The 24,194-nt window shown below is 54.5% G+C and overlaps 6 protein-coding genes across 6 annotated transcripts; 3 read left to right on the forward strand and 3 right to left on the reverse strand.

Annotated features, from left to right (window-relative positions):
* Positions 1 to 4,267: 4,267 nt before the first annotated feature.
* J4E85_005679 (uncharacterized protein) lies at positions 4,268 to 9,000 on the reverse strand (the record flags this gene model as incomplete). The annotated part of the gene is made up of 2 exons (XM_051469922.1): positions 4,268 to 8,699; positions 8,753 to 9,000. 2 exons carry the CDS (start codon positions 8,998 to 9,000, stop codon positions 4,268 to 4,270), a joined length of 4,680 nt encoding a protein of 1,559 aa, XP_051326753.1.
* An 822-nt stretch (positions 9,001 to 9,822) lies between these two features.
* J4E85_005680 (uncharacterized protein) lies at positions 9,823 to 12,100 on the reverse strand (the record flags this gene model as incomplete). Its single annotated transcript, XM_051469923.1, has 3 exons — positions 9,823 to 10,808; positions 10,857 to 10,951; positions 11,004 to 12,100. The coding sequence occupies 3 exons, from the start codon at positions 12,098 to 12,100 to the stop codon at positions 9,823 to 9,825; spliced, it is 2,178 nt and encodes a 725-aa protein (XP_051326754.1).
* A 1,342-nt stretch (positions 12,101 to 13,442) lies between these two features.
* J4E85_005681 (uncharacterized protein) lies at positions 13,443 to 14,584 on the forward strand (the record flags this gene model as incomplete). Its single annotated transcript, XM_051469924.1, has 4 exons — positions 13,443 to 13,550; positions 13,624 to 13,909; positions 13,956 to 14,407; positions 14,459 to 14,584. The coding sequence occupies 4 exons, from the start codon at positions 13,443 to 13,445 to the stop codon at positions 14,582 to 14,584; spliced, it is 972 nt and encodes a 323-aa protein (XP_051326755.1).
* A 657-nt stretch (positions 14,585 to 15,241) lies between these two features.
* J4E85_005682 (uncharacterized protein) lies at positions 15,242 to 16,741 on the forward strand (the record flags this gene model as incomplete). Its single annotated transcript, XM_051469925.1, has 2 exons — positions 15,242 to 15,500; positions 15,561 to 16,741. 2 exons carry the CDS (start codon positions 15,242 to 15,244, stop codon positions 16,739 to 16,741), a joined length of 1,440 nt encoding a protein of 479 aa, XP_051326756.1.
* Positions 16,742 to 17,311: 570 nt separating this feature from the next.
* On the reverse strand, positions 17,312 to 18,511 carry J4E85_005683 (uncharacterized protein; the record flags this gene model as incomplete). Its single annotated transcript, XM_051469926.1, has 6 exons — positions 17,312 to 17,533; positions 17,601 to 17,781; positions 17,875 to 18,146; positions 18,228 to 18,252; positions 18,300 to 18,337; positions 18,404 to 18,511. The coding sequence occupies 6 exons, from the start codon at positions 18,509 to 18,511 to the stop codon at positions 17,312 to 17,314; spliced, it is 846 nt and encodes a 281-aa protein (XP_051326757.1).
* An 899-nt stretch (positions 18,512 to 19,410) lies between these two features.
* Positions 19,411 to 22,020, forward strand: J4E85_005684 (uncharacterized protein; the record flags this gene model as incomplete). The annotated part of the gene is made up of 3 exons (XM_051469927.1): positions 19,411 to 19,533; positions 19,589 to 19,755; positions 19,833 to 22,020. 3 exons carry the CDS (start codon positions 19,411 to 19,413, stop codon positions 22,018 to 22,020), a joined length of 2,478 nt encoding a protein of 825 aa, XP_051326758.1.
* Positions 22,021 to 24,194: the final 2,174 nt, after the last annotated feature.

Below are 24,194 nucleotides of genomic sequence, written 5' to 3' on the forward strand. Positions count from 1 at the left end.
GCAACATCTCTCGCCCCATTGCCTTCACCGATGCGACATGGGCGACTCTCAATTACCGGACCGAATAGGAATCCTCCCGCGCGCGCTTTTCCAAACAAGTCCCTATCTTGGTATCTCGACCCCCCTCTGATTGGCTCGTGACCCGCCCCTGCCTCCTGCCTGACCGATGACTACCTTCGAGGGACCTCGTCTACGAGAACGTCAAAACGCGGACATTTTCAACCAGACACTAAACGGTGTGCAAGAGCTGGATTAAAGTTAAGCTACTGTCCATCACCTTGTACGCCGAAATGACCTGATCAGTGATCAGACCTGCCTGTCGTCGTGACCTTCGGGTAGCTGCATGGCGATCCTACAGAGCTATCGGCCTGCCACGCCGCAAAGGAAGATCCTCCTGCTCCCAGTATCAAAATAACTCTTCATGTGGGGGGCGTATTCGCCCACTACTATACTATCGTGTCTGGGCGACTCAAACAACATGCGTCCCCTAAACCTGCAAGCGATAATGCAAGTCCTTCACGGCTCTAGCCAGATTGACTGTGCAGCGCATTCGACAATGCGCACAGGAAGTCGCCGTCTGCTTTCCCGAGCATCGAGAGCCCTACGGGATGCCGCAAAATCACCAGCGGGCCGAGTTCCTGACTGTAATCTTCCTGATCAGCTTTCCCGCAAGTTTCACGAGTGTTTCCTGTCGTGGTACAAGGTCATTATCCTGAGTGTTACACCACAAGCCAAGGCACTCATCATCAGCCCAAGCTTAGGCCCGAGGCGATTACCTTGCCACTATCCGATTGCTCTATCTGCAGATCGATGAATCGATGCCTTCCTTGCATCCATCCTTTGCTTGCATAGCAGCACGTCTGTTCACGGTCAGATCCACCTGGCGGACTTAATCATCCGGCCTACCATGGTTATCACGGACGCCCGTATAGAACACGTATGTTGCTCGCATGGGCACGTCGTAGCTAGCGAGTCCATCAATGCGGTTGAGCCATGCGAGTGCTAAGCCCTAGGTTTACATTTGCACATCCCTGTCACCGGGAGTCGTTCCCCGCCTCGCCTGCATCACCAAAACGACGCTAATAATCTCTCAAAGACCGACCACGGACTTTGAAGAGACGTTGCGCCAATCAAGCTCAGACACCGCAGGGTGAATGTTTGGCTCACACCGGCAGTACAGACCCACCCTCTAGCAAACTTCCTCACGTCTGTGTGGCGAGCTTGGCCGTCAATCATTCGCTTAGGCATGTATGCGTGCCTGCACGACATCGCAGCATCGAACCTTCAGATGCACGACGCCCCCGTCCAGGTTAGCTTGAAGCAATCCGTGCGAGAGAAAGCTGGAAGCCCAGACCTTTTACTTGTAGGTGAGCAACAGTCGCTGCTGTGCAAACCCTTCTGGTGCGATTGACTCACGCATCGCATGCTCAGTAACGTGATAAGGCTGAGATGGCGCAATCGTCAGCTTCGCAATCATGTTCAGGTCACGCCTGTTCGTGCCTGGCGATGCCTCGCATGCGTTATCTGGCAGACAGAGCAGCTAGCCTCGTTCTCACGACTATCCATACCTCATTTGCCAGTCAGCATATTTACAGTGGATTGCCAACGCGTGCATATACGCGAACAGCACCATGCTTGTCCACAAGCCATGCGATTGGCCTGTAGTATTTCCAAATTCCAGCGTCCTGGGCCCCAGCCAAGTGACTGCCGACTAGTCGCTGCAGCCTTGGACCGCAAACAGCTGAAAGACTGTCACTCTATCCACCATCGGCCCTTCTTTTGGGGGACGCCCCTTTCGGGGTTCCTTTTCAAATGATGACCCTTATGCCTCGGCTCGTTGCCGGGTGAGAAAGACGTTGGAGACATGATCACGCTGTGCCGCTTACGCGAGTATGCTGACCTCCAAGGATGATCCACGCCCTGCACCTCCCGCGCAAGAAAATCTCAACACTCACACCGATATCTCACAGAGTGCAACGCCATCAGAACAAACGCCTCGCCGCGAAGGCCTCGTCGACCCTTTCTCAACGGCGACTGCTTCACCTGGAGCATTGACCAAGCGTTTCATGGCAATTATCCTGAACTGTGGGGCACCATCCGGGCCGCATCCGTACCTTAAACCAACATCTAAACTTCATGCGAGAGGCAATGTTGCGCATCATTCCTAGCATTGCGCAGGGCCATGGCAAATATGATGGGGAGATGATTCGCGCCTGGGTGTGCTGACTCGAACTTTGCCGCAGGAAGCCGACGTTCCAGATGATGGATGCACACCTAGCAGCGTGGTAGTACGATCCACGAATTATTGTACGGACGATCGTACGGACGATAAGCGTCCAAATGAGGCAGTTGTCGTAAAAATGAACTCGCTCATTCACAGAACTAACACCGTTCAGTATATGGATTTTGCTTTTCCGCTGACTGGAGCCGGCGTGCACAGCCGCTCGTCCCGAAAGAGTCAAGGTACGGGTAGCTACAGTGCTTCTTCATGCACGACATTCTGATCGGTAGGCAGAAAAGCAAGCGCGCCTTTCGTGTGCAGCCATCCGACAGCCTCTTCCTCAACGAACAATGGCGCAATTGAACCCTTTTCTTTGAGAACCGAGGAGGCTGATAACGCCAGAGGGATTCCAGAAGAAGCAATAAACTTTGTGTAGGCTATTGGCACCACAGCGCCAGAAGGCAAATCTAACCGACCCTTAGAACGCGAATGCCGTATGTCGAGATGGGCCTGCGACTACCACACAATCGTTTCTCTCTATACTCGATGCTGCGCAGGATGAGCGCTTACAGCCAGGTTTTGCCGGGAAGACCTTGTCTACACGACACACAATCTACCCACCTGACCTCCCTTTGATGCGGCCACCTCATTCAAGGGAAAAACGGAATAATACCCTGGAGCCTACGTTGACGTTAGGTCACCTACTTCCCATGTCTCCATTCTGATCCAGGCTATAGCAAGCCAGTCCAGCATTCTTCTTGTATCCGGTAACGCGGCGCATCTCCTCTTCCAAGCACTGAATCCTTGCTCGCATCCAATCCATTTCGCCGTGATTCGCCTCGACCTCGTGCTCGTGCCGCCGTTTCAGAAATAGACAGTCTTGGTTTCGGCTCTCTGCAACCGACAGCAGATGGTGGAACTCTTGTTGCATGGCCCTAGTGTCGCATTTCATGGCGGCTGCCAGGAAGCGCCCGTGGATGGAGTCCTGTGACATGCTGGTGGCTGGTGCGGCGATGACGCTTGTGGATGATGGCTGCTGCGAGGGAGTGGGCTGTTGGGGCGGAGTGGTGGCGTGCCTGTGGAGTGCGACGCGGTAACTGCGCATCAGTGGGTCGTGAGGATCGTAGGAGGGGAAGTGATTGGCCATTGGGTTTGTATTTGATAGGCGTTTCTCGGTTCTCTTTGGCTGGCTGGGGGTAGTTGTTGTTGAGGCTGTGTGGTTTAGCAGCGATGTCGCCATGGGGGCTAGTAGGAGTGAGCATTTGAAGTAGCATGGGGGAGTGAAAATCCACCATTAGATGCGCAGCAACTGCACTGTGTACCCTTGGCAATCACGATTCACTCGCTTTGCTCTTTTGCAACTCATTACCTTCATCAGTGATAGCTTGACTGCTTTCACAGCTGCTGCCTTATCATGAATGTCAGCGATGATCCCTACATGTGCTATCTGAACTCGCGATCCCTATATCTGCTATCTGAACTCGCCACCACCATCTGTTTCCATCCGGAATCCCTTTCTTTCAGGGTCTCCAGTGCCTCCCGAAGAGAAGACGCAGCGAGCTGACATGCGGACCGCGAGCACAGTGGCGACTTTGTATCTTTGAGAGCCCCCGTCTACCATCACCCAAGCTCACTACCACCAGCGCAATCGCCACAACGACAGGAATCGCAAGATGGGCCTCTACACCCATTGTGTTCACCCCTACCGCAACGATTCCCTTCGTTCCTACGGTCTGCTCCTCTTTCCTACGCATCGCGCACGAATACGGATACACAGCTTGTATTGCACACATCAACAAGTCTGTCGAGACTCGAGAGCATGTTAGTGACCACGACAATCTACCTAGCAGCATGTAGAAATACAAAGAAGAACTGTCGGAACGTAAAGGTCATGATGAACAAGAGGTAAGAATTCAAAGTTGATTAGGAGACAACTCTAGGTATCTACAACAAAAGAGTCTCTCACCACTCTACACCACCTTACCACGTAGAAACACCCCCTCATGTCATCTTCGCAACGAGGCTCATGAAACCAAACTTATCAGCCTACGACGAAGCTTGCTGCCCCTTCGTCTCGTACTCGCGCGCATCCTGGAACAAGTCGATAATGCAGCTAGCACTCCAACTCTGCGTGGGGCACGAGTCGCCACAGAAGGCGCCATCCTTCTGGGTGAGCTCCGTGAGACCAGCCCACGGCGACTCTTGGATAGCCTTCATGCAGCCGGCGAGGCGGCGCGTGACTTGTTGGTAGCTCTCGACACGTTCGTCGGGCGTCTTGCGGCGCTTGAGATCGAACTTGAGCAGAGCTCGCAGGAAGAAGCCTGTGGGCCAGAGCCACTCGGGTCCTTGGTGGTAGTTGCGGCCCTTGGATGTGGCGAAATCAGTCGAGTCTTCGCTGTTGATGTAGTAGCCGCGGTAGTTGAGGTCAGAGGGGTCGAGTGTCTTCATGCCCTGTGGGCCGAGCAATACCCTATCCGCCATTTGGAGGGCATACAAGGCATGCTCAGGATCGCAGAGGTCCGGTGCAACCGTCATCATAATAGGGAAGTTTGGCCTCAGCTGGTAGTCCTCGTACTCCTTGCCTGAGCGGTACAAGTCCTTGTAGATACCACGACGGTTGACGATGCTCGAGTTGACGTCGTACTTGCTGTCTTCTTCTGCGGAACGAGGAACGTAGAAGCAGCGTTCGAAGTTGGCCTTGATCAGGTCGGCCCACTCCTTGTAGGTAACGGTCTTCTTGCCGTCGTCCAGGGTAATGCCCTGATACTTGAACTGGCCTGCGTCGTACATGTCGGCGCACCAGCGTACTGTGCTGTACAACATGCCGATGATCTCAACTGGAGCACCGTCTCGTGGTGTACCAGGGACACCCTTGCTGCCGGCCTTTTCACTCTCACCCATCTTGTCCATCCATGTACCGCAATTCGATTGGTTGCCACCGAAGATCATACCAGTCTCCCAGTCTGTCCAGATCTTGATGTTGAAGCCTTCGGACTTCATTTGGCTGTCAATGTTCGGGCCCGCGTCATACTCTCGGAACTCTATGCCGGAGGCGTGTCGCTGGAGAGCTTCCTGGATGACTTCCGCGATGGAGGAGGACTGAGAGTACGCTTTTTCGTCAGTGTGAGCGAACCATGTGTCATCGTACGGCAAGAAGCGGCGCTTGACCTTCTCTTGAAGAAGCTCCATGCCATTGGGTACAATCTTGCAGTAATCTTGGCAGTTTTGGAGGAAGAACCAGACTGAGTCGCGGGAGTTGTAACGTGGGTTCTTGCCACCACCGAGGAGATTAGGGACCATGCCATGCTTCAAGACGCTGGCAAAGGCAAAGATATGCTCCTTAGCGTCGGCATATCTGCCAGTTCCCATGTAAAGACCACGGGCTGAGATGGTAATGTCGCGTCCCCAGCATCGCGCCCAGTCGTAGGCAAAGTGAGGGAGACCAGCGGCCATGCTGGGTACGCTTTTCTCGGGCCACAACGAGGCGCTGTTCATGTAACCGGTGACTTGGCAGCTGACAAGAGCAAGACTCTTAAGGAACTGGTTACCCTCGCGGACGTTCTCACCCATGAGCTCGATGGCTCGCTCGACTGCAGCGTTGTATGCAGTCTGGATGACGAGGGCAAAGTATCGCGGAAGCATGTAGCTGGGGACCTTGCGAATGGCATCGAACTTCGCTTCCAACCATTCGGCGGGGCCCTTAATGTTGACGTACTCCGGCTTCTTGGAGATATTTTGAAGGCGACCAAGGCAGTAGTCGAGCGCCCATTGGCCCTCACGCAGATGGTTGCAGAGTGGGTGGCCAAGGTTGTTCTCGTTCACAATGTCGCGTAGGACACTCCACCAGCCTTGCAGACCAGCGTAGACCAAGTTGCCATGACCTGGGACGTTGTATGTTCCGTCCTTGTGGTCCGTAGCGTCCCTCTCTTCCTCTTCACATCTGTATAGGATGTAGTTGAGGTCGATGAGGTTGACACCACTGAAAGCCGAACGCGCTCCGCTAGTGACGAACTTGTCGAGGCCTTCAGCATGCTCTGCGCTGGGTACCCAGGTCTCGAAAAGAGCGATACTGCCCGGTGGGAACTTGTCAGGGATACTAATCGTGGTATCATCGCCAGCAGCTTCGATGTTGACGCCTTGAAGTTCGTTTGTCTTGCTGGGCAAGCCGCGCAGTGTCGTCTCGTCGCCGATGATACGCGCTCTTGTCTCGGGACTGTTGTCGACTTCGAGATTCCAGGCGCCGACGAGCTTTGCTTGAGTGCCTGGTAGCTTGGTCTTGCCGAAGCCTCCATTGCCGTTGCCGTAGCCAGGGAATGCGGTGTGGGCAATAAGGAAGTAACCTTTCCTGGTGTGAGGATTGACCCGATGGACGGTAATGTACTCGTTATCGTGGTGAATATAAGTCTCATTGTACTCCTCCTTGCCCATTTTGACGTGGATCTCGTTGATAATCTTGCGGATGCCACCAATACCACCTTCTCCAGCTTGTGCTTTGATTTCGCCTCCAGTGGAATTGGCAGAGGAATACAGTCTCTTCTCGTGCACCAACTCGATCAGTTCAGGGTAGCACTCGTCGTAGCCGAAGACGCTACCAGTCGCGCAGTCGCACATGGCGACGAGCGCGGCACTGGGGAGCGTGTCGCGTGCATCCCGCTTCTGAGCTGGCGTCTCGTTGTCGTGCGTGCAGTCCATGAACAACGCGTGCACAGGACTGCGCTTGATCTTCTTGATGATAGGCTTTGTCTGGTCAGCTCCATCAGTCGCCTGCGCAGCATTGAGCACTTCGTCGGTCTCGAAGCTGCCGATGGGAACACCGCCGTGACGGTGAACAAGTCTGCTCAGCTCTTGAGTACTCCATGACTGCATAGCTTCTCGAATCAAGGCGCAGATCCCGAGCTTCATGCAAAACTTGTAATCCATCTCTTCAGACCCAGTGAAGAGCTCGGCGCAGACCATGACGTTTGAGTTGACGCTGCGTGCTTGGTCAAGCATGTATTCGGCGAGATGCAGAGGGGTAGAATGACAATTGTCGATGCGGAAGCCTTGGAAATACTTGGCCATGAGGCGGGTGTACTTGGCCATGTGATCCCAAAGGAAAGGGTTGTCCTCTGGGCCATCTCCGTATCGGAGCTTGACACAGTCGCCCCAGACAATGACCTCTCTCCGCAGGTATGCTCTTGACTTGGGCCCAGCGTTGTCTCGCATCGCATCTGCAGCCCATACCCATCCGTTGTTCACCAACGCAAGAGCTTCGGGGTTGTGCTTCTTTGTGGTCTCGTTGAGTGGCAGGCGCGTGAAGTAGGTCTCGATGAGTGGGTTCGCATCGTTGACTTCGCCAAGCTTGGGGCCATGGGCATCCATTCGGACGTACTTGGTCCGGTTGAAGAGTTGCTCCATGATCTCTGCTTGGTCTTGATCATACTCGCGGTAAAATGGAAGGTTGACCTCGTTGAGCATAGCCGTCATGGTGCCTTGAGCAGCCCGGTCGTCAGGAGTATTGCTAGTACGGGTGTCGTAGCGACCGAACAAGGCGCACAGTAAGCTAGCAGCGATGTTCGGGTCCATTGTCCGACGGTAGCGCTCGCCCATGCGGTCACCGCCGCGCAGAGCATGCTCGACCAGCCAGTCTGCCTTCTGCTTCAGTGGCCAGTTCCTGACAGCATCGAGCCCGCGAAGACCAGCTTCACTAAAGCTGCCATCAACAAACTTGGCTTGGCCAGAGGTCCAAGCCTCCATGATGGCCTTGGTGTCTCTTTCCACGTCAATGACGTAGAATTGCCAGAGCTTGACCTTGCTAAGGACGTGGTCCTTGACACCTTGCATGACCTTGAGAAGGTCATCTTCACTGTTGAAGGTGGTGGGTAGACCATGCTTGGAGAGGTCCTTGCTGAACTGCAGCAACGCTGTATCGAGTTCGAGAGCAGGTCGTAGGTGTGGAGCAGTGTCGACGTTGTAGCCGGATTCTGGATGCTCCTCGAGCCATGGGCTGTTGTTGGCCGTGTGGTTCCAGACGACATCGGTCATGGCAAGCAGATTGAACTCGTTCTGCATTTTTCGAATCATGTTCGCAATGTCCTTCTCGCCTTCTTTGAAGATGGCCTTGTCGAACTCCAGTTGATTGTAAATACTGTAGGGCGAGTTTGAAGAGCCGCGCATCATCAAGGGCGTGAAGTGCACCATGTTGAAGCCACGCTGGCTCATGCCCTGCAGGTGGTTGTCCCAGTCTGTCGGGTAGTTGCCCATGAATTTGGACAGGCAAGAGATGATGCAGACGGCCTCGACCGGCAAGTGCTCGCCCTGCAGCTTGAGATTTGGACATATGTCGATGTAGTAGGTGTCCGTCCGCGTGGGTTCAGGCGACGCAACGTCTGTGAAGGACCACTGCGGCAGCGGTGTGTAGGTCGTGTAGAAGGAAAAGGCATTGGCCTCATGGACGGGGATCTCAATCTCACACATGCCAGTAAAGTTGGGCTGCAGTCTGCGGTGATTGTCAGTGACATGTGACCGGGTGAGGCATGGCAGGCTGCTTACTTGTACTCGCGGTACTGGCTGCGCTTGAACTTCTCGCCCTCAGCGGGGATGTTCACCCAGAGACTGCCCTCGCGACATATCGAGCTGGTACCCTGGATCTGAAAGCAAATCGAGTATGCTGGGTTGGTGGGGGGAGGCAGGTAGATGTAAGTGCCAGCGACGTCTGGGACGCCGTAGTCGGTCAATGGCAGCAGGTAGACGACTTTGCGGTCCGAAGACTTGGGGTGTGTTGGCAGTGCTATAGACATGATGGTGTCGAGAGACTGAAGGGTTGCGGGAGAGTTATGCGGTAGTAAACAATAATAGTAGGTGGATAGCGGTACTCTAGGATATCTATCTTTGACGTAGCAATGGCGGCGATGCAGTCAGAGAGAGTGGTAGTAATGCAGTGTAGGAGCAGCGCGGTCGACGGAGGTAATAAACAGGCCAAAAGCCGTTTGCGCAGTCGCTTCTGAGGGTCAATTGCCCTCTGTGTGGAGAGAAGGAAGCAGCGCCTGGAGACGTGTGAGATCGGCGGTGGGCGGTCGCGAAGCATACGAGCCGCAAGCGCAACCCGCGGGAAACGTCATTGCCCCAAGCTCCAACCCCAGCTGGCGCCCCAGGTGGCCCCGTCCTCGACAGGTTCTACTCCAATAGCGCGGGGGCTAGGCATGCGTCCCAACTCGATCCAGTTGGTACGAGGGAAATTGTTGAACACGTTGAAACTGCCATGGAAACGCTTTCTGCCATGCGACGATATCCACATATGATACAAATGAACCCGCTCAAAATGCTACTTCTTCCTGCCCCGCTCTCCCAACGCCCGTATGCAACATAATGCAGAATGCAGGGTTAAATAAGCAGCTAATCAATACGCGGCCAAAACTCCAGCGCTGGCTACTAAACAATTATCGGGCAATACTGCTGCCACGAGCTCAGAGTGGTCAAACGACGGGTATCGCGACCTCGTGGCAGCCCACACGGGACGAAGCGAACATGCGAAAACCAAGCAGTCAAATCCAACCTTTCTTCTATCGTCACCTCATCCAGAGGCGCTCAACACATGGTCCGCTGTCTTCTCAGCTTCCGCGTCAAAATTTGATATTGAAGGGGGAGCCCGGGGGATCGCGCAGGTCCAATCTAAATTGCGTCGATTCAGACGGCCCGCGACTGTGTTGTGCTTGAGTCGGCGTGGCATTCTCATCTAGGTCGATCGAGGACGCTTCGGTGCTGACCGATGGGGGCGCACGCGGTGTGCTTCTCGCATGCTGAACCCCCTCTCGACTGTCGGAAGACGACGTGACTCGCTCAGGCGACGTCTCGCGCTCGCTATAGCCGCCGCCCCGCATACGTAAAACGGGGTTGCTTGAGGGTTCCGACAAGACCAGTGAAGGGTTCGGTGGTGTAGCGCGTCCATTCCTCTCAGATGAGAGCCCTCGTGAGGATGACTTGACATGGTCAGTAGACTGACTCCGCATCGTCGCCGGCTTCTTCGGAGGCGGCACCTGGGGCGAGTTCGTGCCTTTGCTTCTCCCAGCGCTTTGAGGTGGGCCGTTTCTGGATGGAGTCTGTTGTTGTTGCTGTAGGTGGTGCTGTACTTGTTGCTGCTGTTGCTGTTCCTGTTGTTGTTGCTGCTGCTGGGACTCAACTTCTTGTACATGGTTCAGGAAGTTGATTTCGTCTGTCAAAAAGTCCTTCTCTGTCCAACAACCCTGCCAGCAGTTTCGCCAGTCCAGAATCAGGAATTGGAAGCAAAAGGCGTCGATCTTGATAGCCGGCTGGAAACAGATGCACAGGTTGTTGTAGTTCATCTTGTTGAACTCGGAACATGAGTGCAACAGGCTGATGTGGCAGGTAATCGCGAACAATAGGTAATAGTTGAATGGTGGGAGCTTCGAGAGCTCATCCTTAAGCATTTGCGGCGTCGTCTTGGCGCCCTGGCATTCTTGCTGGATTGCCGTCTGGACCGCTTTTGGAAAGATTTCATCTGGCAGTTGTCGGAGCCAGTTCTTGAAGAGTGAACCGATGACGTTGGGGTCGTTCAGGTTGGGATCGCTAATCAAATCGATGTCTCGGTCTGTGGCTTGGTGAGCAATTGTAGTGGAAATGAATGAGATAGTCCTACCTTCATCGAATTTGCGTTCGTAATATCGGACCTGCTGGGCTGACCCAGGAACGCGGTACAAGCCTTCCTCTTCACAGCCCCGCATGTTCAGATAACTAAAGTGGTTGTTAGCCTCACAAGTAGAGAACGAATCGAAGCATGACCTACTCTATGCACCGCCAAGGTAGAGCTGGCATCCAGAACTCCGTCTTGTCGCGTGACTGTTCCAGACGGGTCGATATCCGTGTGAGCCTCGTCTGTTCGATCAAGGGCTTGTGAATGATTTTGCACACATAAGGTTCATTCGATATCGGCGTTTGGCTCTCGTGGTTACTTGAGCTTCGTCCAAGTTTGCCGAATACGCCCTTGCGGGCAGAGTCCATCTTCTCCCCCATGTTGCGAGCTCCTGAACCGAGTTTCGAAATGAAGCCGTGTCCCTTGGTTTCGTTGTACGAACTCGAGGCTAGCGATATCTGCTCCGACTTGTCCCTTCGTGGCCCGTTGTCGACGTCCCGTGGTATCTGCTTGGAGCCGTCCTGACGATCTGCCGAGTGTGTTCGTGGCTTGCCTATGCCTCGCCATGATTGACCTTTGTCCATGGGCGCCGGCTTCAATGGCGGGCCATCGCCATTCGTCGTCCACGAACCCGCAATGTCCGGTGACAGTTGCCCTGGTGGGGCTTTGTTTAGTTTTGCACGGGTACCTGAGCTCTCGCCGTCTTTGATGGATTTCGACCTGTTCAGAATGCCCTTCTTCGGTTTGATGGTGTTGCGCTTTGAGGAGTCGGCGTGGGGATCGGAGGAGTCGTTGGAGTTGCCTGAGCCTGTCCGTAATACCTCGGAGCGGTTGTCTATGGCAGTTAGCGATACGCTGTTTGTCTGGGCTACTGTAGCCATACCATCCGAGTTGGGGGTGCGCACGGGGCGGCCGAGGTCTGGTGTCGAAGCCCCGCTGCGCCCGTTGGAGTATAAACTGGGCGAGTGTTGTTGTTCAGGAAGCTGCCGTATCGAGTTCCCCTGGCTGTTTAGGCGTGACGACGATTTGTTGGCGCTGAAGTTGGAGAAGATGCTCTTGGAGTCCTTGCGAGGCTTCGGCGAGGCTGGTGACTGTGGCATGCTATGAAACGAGGCATTGGGAGCGGCATAGTCGAGGTCCTCAGGCATATCTGGCGACCTCGGGCTTTTGGGACTCATAGGGCCGTTGGCGTCGTCCTTGTTCTTTGGCTTGCCCCGCATAGCCAGCGACAGTGTCGAGGATTTGGGCATCTTTCGTATTGTTTTCCGTGGAGGGTCGCAGGGCTACTGACTCCTTAGCACGGCTCCCTTAAAAAGCAATGGCTGCTGCCAAGCGTGCAGGTCGAGGGCCGCAATACCTCGATGGATGTTGGTGGGACGAGGGCGCCGATGTGCAGGCAGTCGAGCGAGGGTGTGAATAGACGGTGCGGCGCGTGTAGAGAAGGGAGCGGTGGCAGGCTCAGTGGTTGCGGCACATGGGCGGTTGCGCGGTCAACGAGTCTGTATTTCATGACTGTCAGCAGCGGACTCACAGCTGGCGCAGAGGGGTGAAAGCCAGCGGGAGGTATTAGACGGCGCGCGGGGTGGTACGAACCGTGAGAGCCTGGTCGGCGCTGGCTGCGGGCGTGCCTCGAAGCGTCGGCAGCGGGTGTCGAGTCTATATCACCGCCGGCAGGACGTTGCTCCCATGCAGCAAGCCGGGAGGACAGGCGATGCCGAGCGCGTGCTACGGCAGTCTTTGGCGGGCACAGAGGTCGTCGAGTATGGCGGTCGCGGGCAGGTGAGGCGGTCATGCAACGTCTGGGATGTGGTCAGCAAGCGCTGCGGAACGTGAAAGGGGCCGGCGGCGCTATGGCGAGTGTTGACGGTGGTACAACATGGCGAGGGCACGAGTGGCAGCGGCGAGCGAGGTGTCGCAGCGCCGTGGTTGGGCATTACTCACCCACTTTCACACACAAGACTCGAGGGTCGAGGGGTCTACGGGGCGCCGCGACGAGGGAGAGGCGCTGGGGTGAAGGGAGCGAGTGGAGCGTGGAGCGCAGGCTGGGCGGCCGTTGCTTGGAGTGCGGTGAGCGGCGCCTTGGTCAGCAAAAGGACACAATTCACGTGTCTCTGTGGTGAGTGCGATGGAGGGGCCCAAGGCACAGACAGGCTCTGCTGCAATCAAGAGCAAAGGGCACCAAGGGCTGCGAGAGGATGGCGGCAACGACTTCAGCACCGTGCACGGCCCCAGGTACAGTACGAGGGCGCGACGCTGCCACCACCTGCACCCCCCAATTCGGCCCACCAGCGCTATCGCAAACGGCTGTCCACGGCGGGCGTAGTGCGATCTACCTAAGTAACATGCATGTGCGCTCACCGCCAGGCGACGGACTATCGACGGCAGACTATCGACGCTGCACAAGAGCACCCTCTCTGCATCGTCATTGTTGCGAGTGCGAGGCTGTCGCGGCTGCCAGACCGAAATGCTTCATGTGCCAAGTCTCGTTTCAGAAATTATGAGACCCTGTCGGCGCCATCCATGCTGCCTCGACTAGACCCTCCCGCGCCGCCAGCTCCCACCAACTCCTCCTACATCTGACACCCGTCTAACATGTCTCTCGTTTCCGGGCCCGGGCGCGCTGCTGGGATGGCCAGCCTGCCCAGCGAGATGCACCTCTTCGTCGACAGGCACGTCGCCTACATCCAGAGCCTCGACACTGTGCGTAGCCCGTCCCCAGTCCCAGCGGCCGCGCAAGCTCCCGGCCATCCAATCCCGCGCTGACCCGCTGCAGCGCAAAGATGAGCTCGAGTACTGGCTCACCGAACATCTGCGCCTCAACGGCCTCTACTGGGGACTGACGGCCCTGCATCTCCTGGGCCGCCCAGACGCCCTTCCACGCGCTCCCATCCTCGACTTTGTCATCTCGTGTCTGCATGATAATGGCGGCCTCGGTGCTGCACCGGGCCATGATGCCCATATGCTCTATACCGTTAGTGGCGTGCAGATACTCGCGACGCTTGACGCTTTCGGTGAGCTTGAAGAGCGCATCCCCGGCGCCCGCCTGAAAATTGCACAATGTAAGTCATCTGCAGCTTCGCCGTGATAGTCTACTCATAAAGGTAGTCATCGCCGATTTGCAAGATCGTGAGACAGGCACCTTTGCAGGCGATGAGTGGGGCGAACAGGATACCCGCTTTCTCTACGGCGCCCTGAATGCCCTGTCTCTCATGGGTCTGCTTGAACTCGTAGATGTCGACAAGGCCGCTCAATATGTCAACTCGTGCGCCAACTTTGACGGCGGATACGGTACCAGCCCCGGGGCCGAGTCGCACTCTGGTCAGGTGTTCACGTGTGTCGGCGCACTGACCATCGCGGGGAGACTCGACCTTGTCAACCAAGAAAAGTTGGGCGCCTGGCTAAGCGAACGACAGCTCAAGAACGGAGGCCTCAACGGCCGGCCAGAGAAGAAGGAAGACGTCTGCTACAGCTGGTGGGTCATGAGCAGCATGGCCATGCTAGACAAGCTGCACTGGATAGATGGTCAGAAATTGACGAGCTTCATCCTGCAGTGCCAGGTGGGTAGTGTCTTCTCTTCAGCATCATCGCCATCTGACCATGAACGATAGGACCCGGATCTGGGTGGTCTCGCAGACCGGCCTGGCGACATGGTCGACGTCTTCCACACCGTCTTTGGAATTGCCGGTCTCAGTCTGCTGAAGTATCCCGGCCTGGAAGAGGTAGACCCCGTGTAGTATGTGACCACTGCTCTCGCATTTCGACGCGTATACTAACCAACGCGCAGCTGCATGCCTCGCTCAGTCACCCGTAGATGCTTAGGTAAGTAAACGAGAATGCCATCAACAAACGCTAGTTGTGTCGCATCGTGCTTGTAGATTTCATGACTATTCACTTGCAATCATATCCGTGTATCCGTTCAAAGCCTGTCTTCCCGCTATCTAATAACTCGCGTCTCTCTCATAGGCGTCGAGACACAAAGCGGGAGGAAAGTGAGGGTGGCTTCCTCTTTTGTCAGTGCCGAGCCCCCACGTGCTCTGCCTGCTAGAACACCACCAACAGACCTCTTCTTGCTGCAATTCCTCCACTGCGATACTGCACCTTCCTCTCTTCTCCTTACAAGTGCTGGCGCCTCTCCTGCTTTCCAATTATTTGCTCAGGAAATGGGCTAGGAGCTACCGCGGTGACCGGCAGCCATCTCTGTACTAGGTCTCTCATGAGCACCTCTCCCACCGTCACTTCGCCTTCTCCACCTTCAGTCCGCTCCTTTCGCAACGCTCTTTGCTTTCACTACTGCGCTGCTCTTGTGCTTGTTTCACTTACGCTCCTTACAAACACCGCATCCGCACTGCAGCTTTCACCTTGATATAGTGCAGCCTCGTCAGGCGTTCGGCATGGCCAACATTCCGCTTCACTGCAACATTTGCCCCAAGAAGCCAAACTTCAGCGATGTCTCGCATCTACTCACCCACATCGCCAGCAAAGGCCACTTATCCAACTACTACAAGGTCAAGGTCCGCTCCACCAACGAGGATGCATCCCGCCGGCTCATTGAGACGTACGACCAGTGGTATGCCGAATGGGCTGTCGAAGAGCTCATGTCGGACCGGATGAATCAGAAGGACAAACGCCGTACCCGCGCGAGACCCGCTGGTACAGCTACCTCATGCATCCGATTGTACTTGAGACTGATACTGACTACACCTGAAGCAGCCCGGCCGGCGCCTCCGCTCAAGATCGAGGCCCCCGCGCCACGTCCTGTACGTCGCGCCGCCGCAAGCGCTCTCCTCGATCCACGCCTGTCGGAGCAGCAGCACACGATGATCAAGCTAGAGCAGTCGCCTTCTCCGACGCCGCAACCCCTCGGCCCGGTCCTCCGCAATCGCAATACCCTCGCACCTCATATGCAGTACTGGCCTACAGAGTCTCGCGCCAGCTCTCGCAGCTATACCAACCCAGACTATGATACTTCCAGTGAATACTCCGATCCGAACGAGCAGCGTCGGAGGTCATACCGGTACAACGCTGCGGCTTCGTGTGCCATTGAAGATGAACCTGCTGAGGTTGCAGATCCGATGGCTGTCAGCGAGTCGACCAAACTCAAAGGCGTCTACTGGCCTGGCATGGACATCTTCGACTCTGCTACCCCAGAGATGCGGCGTAAGAGGAACCAAAAGAAGGACAGCTCTGTCGTCGAACAGCTGGAGCTCAACTCCCAAGTAGTCGAAGCAACTGAGCTCATCTTCACACCGTTGGGATCTTTCAAACGCCAGCGCAGGATCTCGTGCTCGGAGTCTGACGAAGAGGACGAGGTCGAGATCAAGACTGAGAGCCCCCAGCCCGTGCGTCGGCGACCCGCACTCGCCAGTCTTGATGCAAACACTACTCGCCGCTCTACTAGACAGTCTAAGCGGCCCGTATTTCCTGTCCTCAGCCGCAACCAATACGATGATGATCGCGGCCGTCCTGGCTACGACCATAGCCGCAACAACCGTGCTACGAAGCGGAAGCAGTTTGACGTTTACCAAGACGAGGATGACGTTCCATTCTCGCAGCCCAATGGCATGAACTATCTTACATCTGGCTTCACTCACCAAGCATCTCCATCTCCTGCACCTGCATTCAACTCTTACAAACCCTTCAACGACCCGTTCCAGTATGATAACAAGGAGAACGTTCTACCTTCGTTCCATCAAACGGCTTATGGTAACTTTCATGGCCATCAGAACAACGCCTACCAGTATCCCACCTACTCCTACGGCATTGGGCCTGATCAACAGGCCTTCCAGTACACCAGCCATCTCTACAACACCGCAAGCGCCTACCAGCAACAGGACCAAGATGACGATGACCAACGTACCATCACAGCTCCGCCTTCACCGTCTACAAGCTAAGCGCTTGGACATTGTGCTCTCATTGCGTTCCCAACGCGACACCTACGCTCGGCTTCACCGTCCTGTAGCAGATGCCCGACTGTTCACGCTCGTTCCATCTACCGACTTATGCATGCGACTTACTTTCCCGCGTTTCTTCCTGATTCATATCTTTTACACGGTGACATATGATATACGCTGCGACGAGTAGCGACATGCGACATGATTTAATACGATATCTTCAAAGAGGCGCGCTATGGGGATCGCTGGACAGATACTCAGGCATGTTCTTCTTATTTCTATGCCTCACCCTACTGTGCAATTTGCTCGCAAGCATGGGAGTGCCGCTAAGAAGCTGGTGGGCATGTAAAGTATCACTGTTTTCTCTTTTACCTGTTTAATATAGAGAGTTTGTTGTCTTCCAATCACGTAGACTCATAACCTCTAGATCTGATCCATGACTTCCACCGCCGCTCTAATACCCACCTGCAATGTTCCTGTCTACACCATCCACCTCCATTTCACGCTTCCATAGCTTCCACGCATCATAACATCATCTAGTCGTATACCAATCTCCGTACCTTCCCCTTCTTACTCCCACTTTCCACTACCGCCCATGACCTTATTCCGTCGTACCTTCTCCAGATGCTCCACACTCTCATAGCCATTAATCCTCGCATACAGCACCCTCAACAACCCACCTACCACCCACATAATCACCCCACTCACAACAAACAACCCGATTCGCTGATTCGTCGTGAGCATCGCAAAGATGGGATAAGGGTAGAAGCCATTCTGCAAAAAGCAGATTTCCTAGAAGATGGTGTGTGTGGTTAGCTGAGTGCGTACTTGAGCGTTTTGGAGAATGGGATAATCTTACGATCCAGATCCAATATGTAAACGCAGTGATGGTGGAGAGAGCGAGTGTGATCATAGGCGCAGACTCATTCATCGGCGTGGTGGGCCATGGTGGAGAAAGCAGGATGTAATCCAGGGCCAGGACTACAGCAGGGACGAGATGGAATCCTATATCGTAGATTGCGGGTGGTAGCGGGATATCCCTATCATTCTCCCGTCAGCAAAAACAAACGTCACGGGAACACCCCCATAACCGAGAGTAGGAAAAATCGAGAGTAAGAAGAAAGACAACATACGGTTGCACCAAAAGCTTCCCATCAATAGCCTTCAACGTCCAGTACAGAATGCTGATGGTGGCTTCGATCGGTGCTGCTACGAGCGCGAGGTAGTTCTTTAGCCGGAACAGGTGGTCTGAGAGGGCGACGGCTGGCGGGCTTGAGGGGAGCGTGGAAGAGGCGGAGAGGGCGGTGGAGGTTAGATCTGCGATGAGGCCGAAGAGGAAGGTTAGGGTGGAGAGGGAGAGGCCGATTATGGTGAGGAATTGGAGGTGCCAGCCGAAGGAGGAGTTCTGCATGTGTTAGACTAACAGCGGCACGCAATGACAACATCTCCAAAGACGCTGTAAAACATGCAATGGATGTATACATACAAACACATTTGGGTTATCAATTAAGCTGGACTCGTGTTAGCTAGGTGCAAAGTTGGCGAGATGAAGACATACAACTTGAAGGAACTGTAGAAGCTGATCAGACCAGCAACCTGTAATACACATACTCGTCAACATTTGGCCTTGCCTAACGCTTTCCAACGTTCTCTGTTACTTACATGCAACGCGCCCGAAAATCCCTTGGATGGAGAGTCAAATCGCTGAAGCGGATGCCGCCGGCTCGCCGTGGGCTCGACTTCCCCAGATTTCTTCGACGAAACAGCCATGTCGTGCGCCTCAAAAGCGGTTAAATGTACAAGAAATTAACACCTGGAAATGCTGAAATATGTGGGATATCAGACGGTCGTCTTGCAGAGAAGTTTTGAGGCTGTAGAGAAATGCAATGCCATCAGAAACACAACATGACGTATAGTTTTCTCAAAAAGCTTCACCTGGCACCACAGCGGCGCCAGCCAAGCCAACGTGGGTCCCCTTGCGACTGCCGTTTGAGCCTCGGAAGTTTGCCGCATCGAGATCTGACTCAGCAAGCAGCGCAACGAGCAACCAGCAACACCATCAGCAGTCTGCCATCAAACGTCCAGCGTGTTCACCGACCTCAGACGTTTACTCATCACTCGTACAACACAGGCCTGTTCGTATCTAAACGACATCCCACGTATCATCTGACGTCTTGTGGATAAACTCCGAGCCAACCCTCGCGGCTAAACCTCGGCGAAAGCGCTGCCGACGGCTCGCCAACGGGAAAGGTACGAATCAGAGCACGATCAGGCCGTCCGCCATGGCAAAACCTCGGCACGCTTACGAGTGCCACTACGGTAGATCTCGAGACGCGCCAATGATGCGCGAATGTGTTCCCCCAATTCTCCACAACGAAGCGTCTCGAGATGCACCGATGCGGTCGACAATGGTGTGCTTTCCCGGAGACACGGTCAGGATTCCCGTGTGGGATTGGAGGCGAGCGCGGAGGAGCGGCGTTGGAGTACTTATATCGAGGGTCGTGCGCGGTGGAGGGGGGATGTGTAGAGCTGTGATACCCTTTTTGTTGCAAGGTGCTTTTTGTTGAGTATATCTGTCACTACGGGCGAATAGACGGTAGCGCGTGGTTCGTTTTACACCATTGTTAAGTTTTCTTGGGTGATTGCTCCTCTACGACACTACTGAGAAGATGGGTTCGAAAGTTGAGACTGTCCTGCAGTCTCTGACGCTGGAAGAGAAGATATCGCTTCTTGCTGGGAAGGACTTTTGGGAAACCGTGCCTGTACCTGATAAGGGCGTTCCCGCTATCAAGGTAGGACTTTGCTCTGCAACTTTGGACTTACTTTACAGTGACTGACGTACAGTAGACTAGCGATGGACCGAACGGTGCACGTGGCGAAGTGTTCACAGGAGGAACACGAGCTGCATGTTTCCCTGCTGCAGTATGTTCAGCCGCGACGTGGAACCCCGAAAATGCAAAGCACATAGGCCATGCGTTGGCTGAAGAGACCAAGACGAAGAGTGCGCGAGTGCTGTATGTGTGCTGATATATGACACGCGTAATACTTGCTGACGAAACTTCAGTCTTGCGCCCACGATGTGCAACCATAGACATCCCCTCGGTGGCCGCAATTTTGAATCCTTCTCTGAAGACCCGTATCTTGCTGGCAAGATGGCCGCCAATGTCGTCAGCGGGCTACAAGAGAACGGCATCGCAGCGACCATCAAGCACTTTGTAGCCAACGAGCAGGAGACTGATCGCCTGAAGGTCAACGAGATTGTGTCTGAGCGTGCGTTGAGAGAAATCTACATGAAGCCTTTCGAAATCACCATCAAGGAAGCGAATCCCCTTGCTGTTATGACATCTTACAATAAGGTCAACGGAACACATGCAGATTCAAACGAGTTCCTACTCAAGCAGGTCTTGCGTGGTGAATGGGGGTGGGAAGGACTTGTCATGAGCGACTGGGGTGGTACCAATTCCACGGCCGACTCTCTGAACGCTGGATTGGATCTAGAAATGCCGGGCCCGACGAGGTGGCGCAGTACCGATGCTGTCCTTGAGGCTGTCAAGAAGGGCCAGGTCACCGAAGTCACCATCACTGAGCGAGCGAGAAACGTCCTGAATCTTATCGAGAAGGTTGGCGCGTTCGAGAACCCGGAGATTCCGCCTGAGCAGTCTATCGTCGACCCGAAGCATAGCAAACTCATCCGGGATGTTGCTGGACAGGGCATTACTCTACTAAAGAATGACGGCGTTCTGCCACTCAGGAAGGATGAGGTCAAGGGCAAGACGATCGGGCTGTTTGGACTGGCTAAAGAGGCTCTTATTCATGGTGGCGGAAGTGCTTCGTTGAACGCCCACTACCGCATTACGCCCGAAGAAGGCCTCAAAGCCGCCTACGGAAACGACGTGGAGTTCAAGTTCGCCAAGGGAGCCGCCACGTATCGACTCATCCCTCCCCTATCGAAAGGCTGCAAAGATCTTGAGGGGAATGACGGTTGGAAAATGGAGCTCTTTAATCAGGGCAACACCAGTAAACCGATCAAGACAAAGCACGGCTATAAAGAAGCGGCATTTTCTCCACTGCTCGAACAGAGTGCCAAGGACAGCGAAGTCAGGTTTACCACCGTGTTCACTCCCGGCGAATCTGGATCTCACTATCTCGGCTGCTCAGGCATCGGCCCTACAGTCGTCCACGTAAACGGCGAGCTCGTCTACGAGCAAAAGCACAACTCACCAGATGCCATGGGCTTCCTCTTCGGCGGCAACCCCGAAAAAGAGTTCCGCGTCCCATTCACCGCAGGCAAGCCCTGCGAAATCCAGGTCCACTCCAAGCCGCCCGCCGGCGACTCAAAAGGAGACATTCTCGCCGGTCTCCCCGGATTTAGACTAGGCTTCATGTACGCCTCCGAGCACGATCTCGACATGGCCGCCGAAGCCAAAGCCCTCGCAGAAGAATGCGACATAGCCATCGTCTTCACAGGCCACACGCCCGTCTGGGAAACCGAAGGCCAAGACCAAGTCAGCTTCCACCTGCCCCGCGAAGGCTCCCAAGATAAGCTCGTCGAAACAGTCGCATCCGTGAACTCGCAAACCATCGTCGTAAACTCGACCGGTGTAGCCGTCGCCCTGCCCTGGCTCGACAACGTCTCCGCACTCATCCAAGCCTGGTTCCCGGGTCAAGCAGCCGGAAACGCCATCGCTGATATCATATCTGGTGCCGTGAACCCTTCTGGCCATTTACCCATTTCATGGCCTAAACGCATCGAAGACGCGCCTGCGCATGGCCATTTCCCTGGTACGCGCGACGAATCGGGGCAGCTTACTGTCAAGTATGAAGAAGGTGTTTTTGTGGGCTACAGACACTACGATCGTATTCCTGCGGATAAGATTCATTTCCCCTTTGGTTTCGGGTTGTCGTACACGACGTTCTTTTTTACCGAGGCGAGCGTGGAGCAGTCGTCGCCTGGACGCTTTTCTACGAGCGTCGTGGTCAATAACACGGGAAGTGTTGCTGGGGCTACGGTGGTGCAGTTGTATGTGGGTAGGAAGGAGATGGCCGCAGAGCATCCCGTGAAGACTCTTGTCGCTTTTCAGAAAGTGGCTCTTGATGCTGGTGCGCAGGAGACTGTGCGGTTGGAGGTCAAGAATAAGGACTTTGCTTACTTTGATGAGGGGAGGGGGAAGTGGGCGGTGGATCGGGGGCAGTATGAGTTTTTGTTTGGACACAGCGCCGGGGAGATTGAGGGCGTTGTGACGGTGGATGTTGAGGGCGTGAGGGAGTTGAAGTTATAGAGAGGCTTTCGTTCGTTCTTATTGCTCTGCTGTTTCGAGGAATGCGGGTATATCGACCATGCCGGTGCCACAAAGCCTGTACTTTGGGCATGTGACGTACCTAACATGTTCAACGCATCAATACATGTTCAGCTGGCAATTGATGCAACTGTCTTCTTCCTGCGATAACACGCCAGTGTTTCCAATGATCTGGGTACTTGTATGCATACGACTCTTTCCTTGTACCTGTCTCTTGTATACTCTTGACCCTCCACAGGGCGTCGCGGCTCTGTGTCTTTGGCGGCGAACAGCTTGCCTTCATGTCTCAAATGAGGACAAACGCTACTTCGCGCATCCCTTCTGATCTTGCAGTCCAGTGGTTTGACCGCATATAGACCGTCGGAACCATAATAAAGTGTCTTCCATATTTAGGTACTGCGCGAGCTAACTGAGGTCACGTGATGGTATTCATAGCATGGCTCTGGCGTAATAACCAGAAAAGATAATTATAAGCGCTCCTACTAGGGAACACATTGGTAACTAAACAGAATGAAAGATATTTCAAGATGCAAAAGGCCATACCACCATAAAGACTACCCAGAGCGGGAAATGCCGTGAGCGAGTCGTGCAAACCGGGTACATCAACCGCGAGCGAGAACAAACCGGCAAACGAGGAAAGCTGAGTGTCGAAACCCGACGACAAGGCTCTGCACGATTAACCCAAGATACAATTTCGATGAAGCCTCAAGGCAAAAAGACGCCCACGTGCGTCCCACTAAAACGCACACTCGGTACAAACAGACCGAGAAAGCAAGTAACTCCAACAAAAGAAGCAACATCACGAACCCCCTGTTCCCCCTTTCTTCTTTCCCACCTCCCTCATCAGGTACATGTAGCCATCACCACTACCATCAAGAAGTACCTAGGTACCAAAACATGCACACATCCTCCACACCGCCGAAGTCGGAAACACCGAAGAGATCAAAAAGAAATCAACCCACCAAAACGCCGGAGCGTATCAACATTTGAAATCCCACCCCAACAGCACCAAAGAGCAATCGCGATCCAGCATAACCGCCATTACTCATCAGCCTGCCACCACGGGTACTAGCGCTTGGCCCGAGCTCATCCTTCCGCGGACCCTCTCTTCTCTCCCTCTTTCCTCCCCACTTAAAAAAGTCGAAAGAGAGTTAAGAGACGTGAGATCCATGGATTCGAGAGGGAACCGGCACACCGGCGTTTTTGGCAGCGATAAAGTAACGCACAGACGCTCATGGGCAAAAGTGTGAAATGGCATAGTAGCGGATAACGCGGCATCGAGGATGCGCTGATCTAGATTCGCGATGCTTGCTGTTGTAACTTTGAGGCTTGTGTGTGTGTGGTGTGCGAAACAGGCTGGGTTCTAGAATCTCGCGATAGGGCCTAGGTTGTGGGGGTTTTTTTTTGCTTGGATTGGTTATAGGGATGGATATGCATATGTGGCTATTGGGGGTGGTGGGAAAGTTTGTGCCTTTTCGCACTGTCCTTCTGCATTCTGCATTCTGCGTTTCCGCTTGTTTAGCTGGCTGTTGCTCTCGGGTATAACGGCGTTGCCAGCATTTGGTACATCTGTGTGGGTGTGGGTGTGCGGAAAGCGTTGGGGCTACTATGGCAAGCTCGGAAGCGATGGATGGGGATGAGGCTTTTCAGAGTTTCGTCCGGAGATGCACGGGTTGCTGGGCTTGGCTTTGGGTAAGATCCTTGTTCTACGTACCTGGGTGCTCTGCAAAGTGCGATGGGACTACCGAGGGAGCGAGTGTTGCTGCTCACTTGAGCATGTGCAAGGACACGTGGAGGTAGCGTAAAGTTTACGTTGCATCATGACGATTCTGGGAGGCATGTTGCAGATATCTAGCGTCGGTCGATTTGTACGGACATTGAACCTTGTAGTCGAGATGGCGACTTTCCTACCTGAGCATTCGTTGTGGCCAGGGTGTTTTTTGCCGACAGACCAGTGGGCTGATCATGATGCTCCTCCACGGTGTGTCTGCCCAGGAGCCTTTTCATAGGTCGCGGCCAGGTAACCCGCGAGGGTGGGTATCCCTACCCGGAGGCACTAGACGCAAGTAAGGGCCAGAACAAGAACGAAGAGGTCGAGAACCCTCCCTGCGACCCTGCCAGCCCTGAAAGGGCCGATCGAGATAAAGTCAAGTTCT

This window comes from Alternaria conjuncta, assembly GCF_024043145.1.
Source record: "Alternaria conjuncta strain BMP 0040 chromosome Unknown scaffold_7, whole genome shotgun sequence".
NCBI classification, from domain to species: Eukaryota; Fungi; Ascomycota; class Dothideomycetes; order Pleosporales; family Pleosporaceae; genus Alternaria; species Alternaria conjuncta.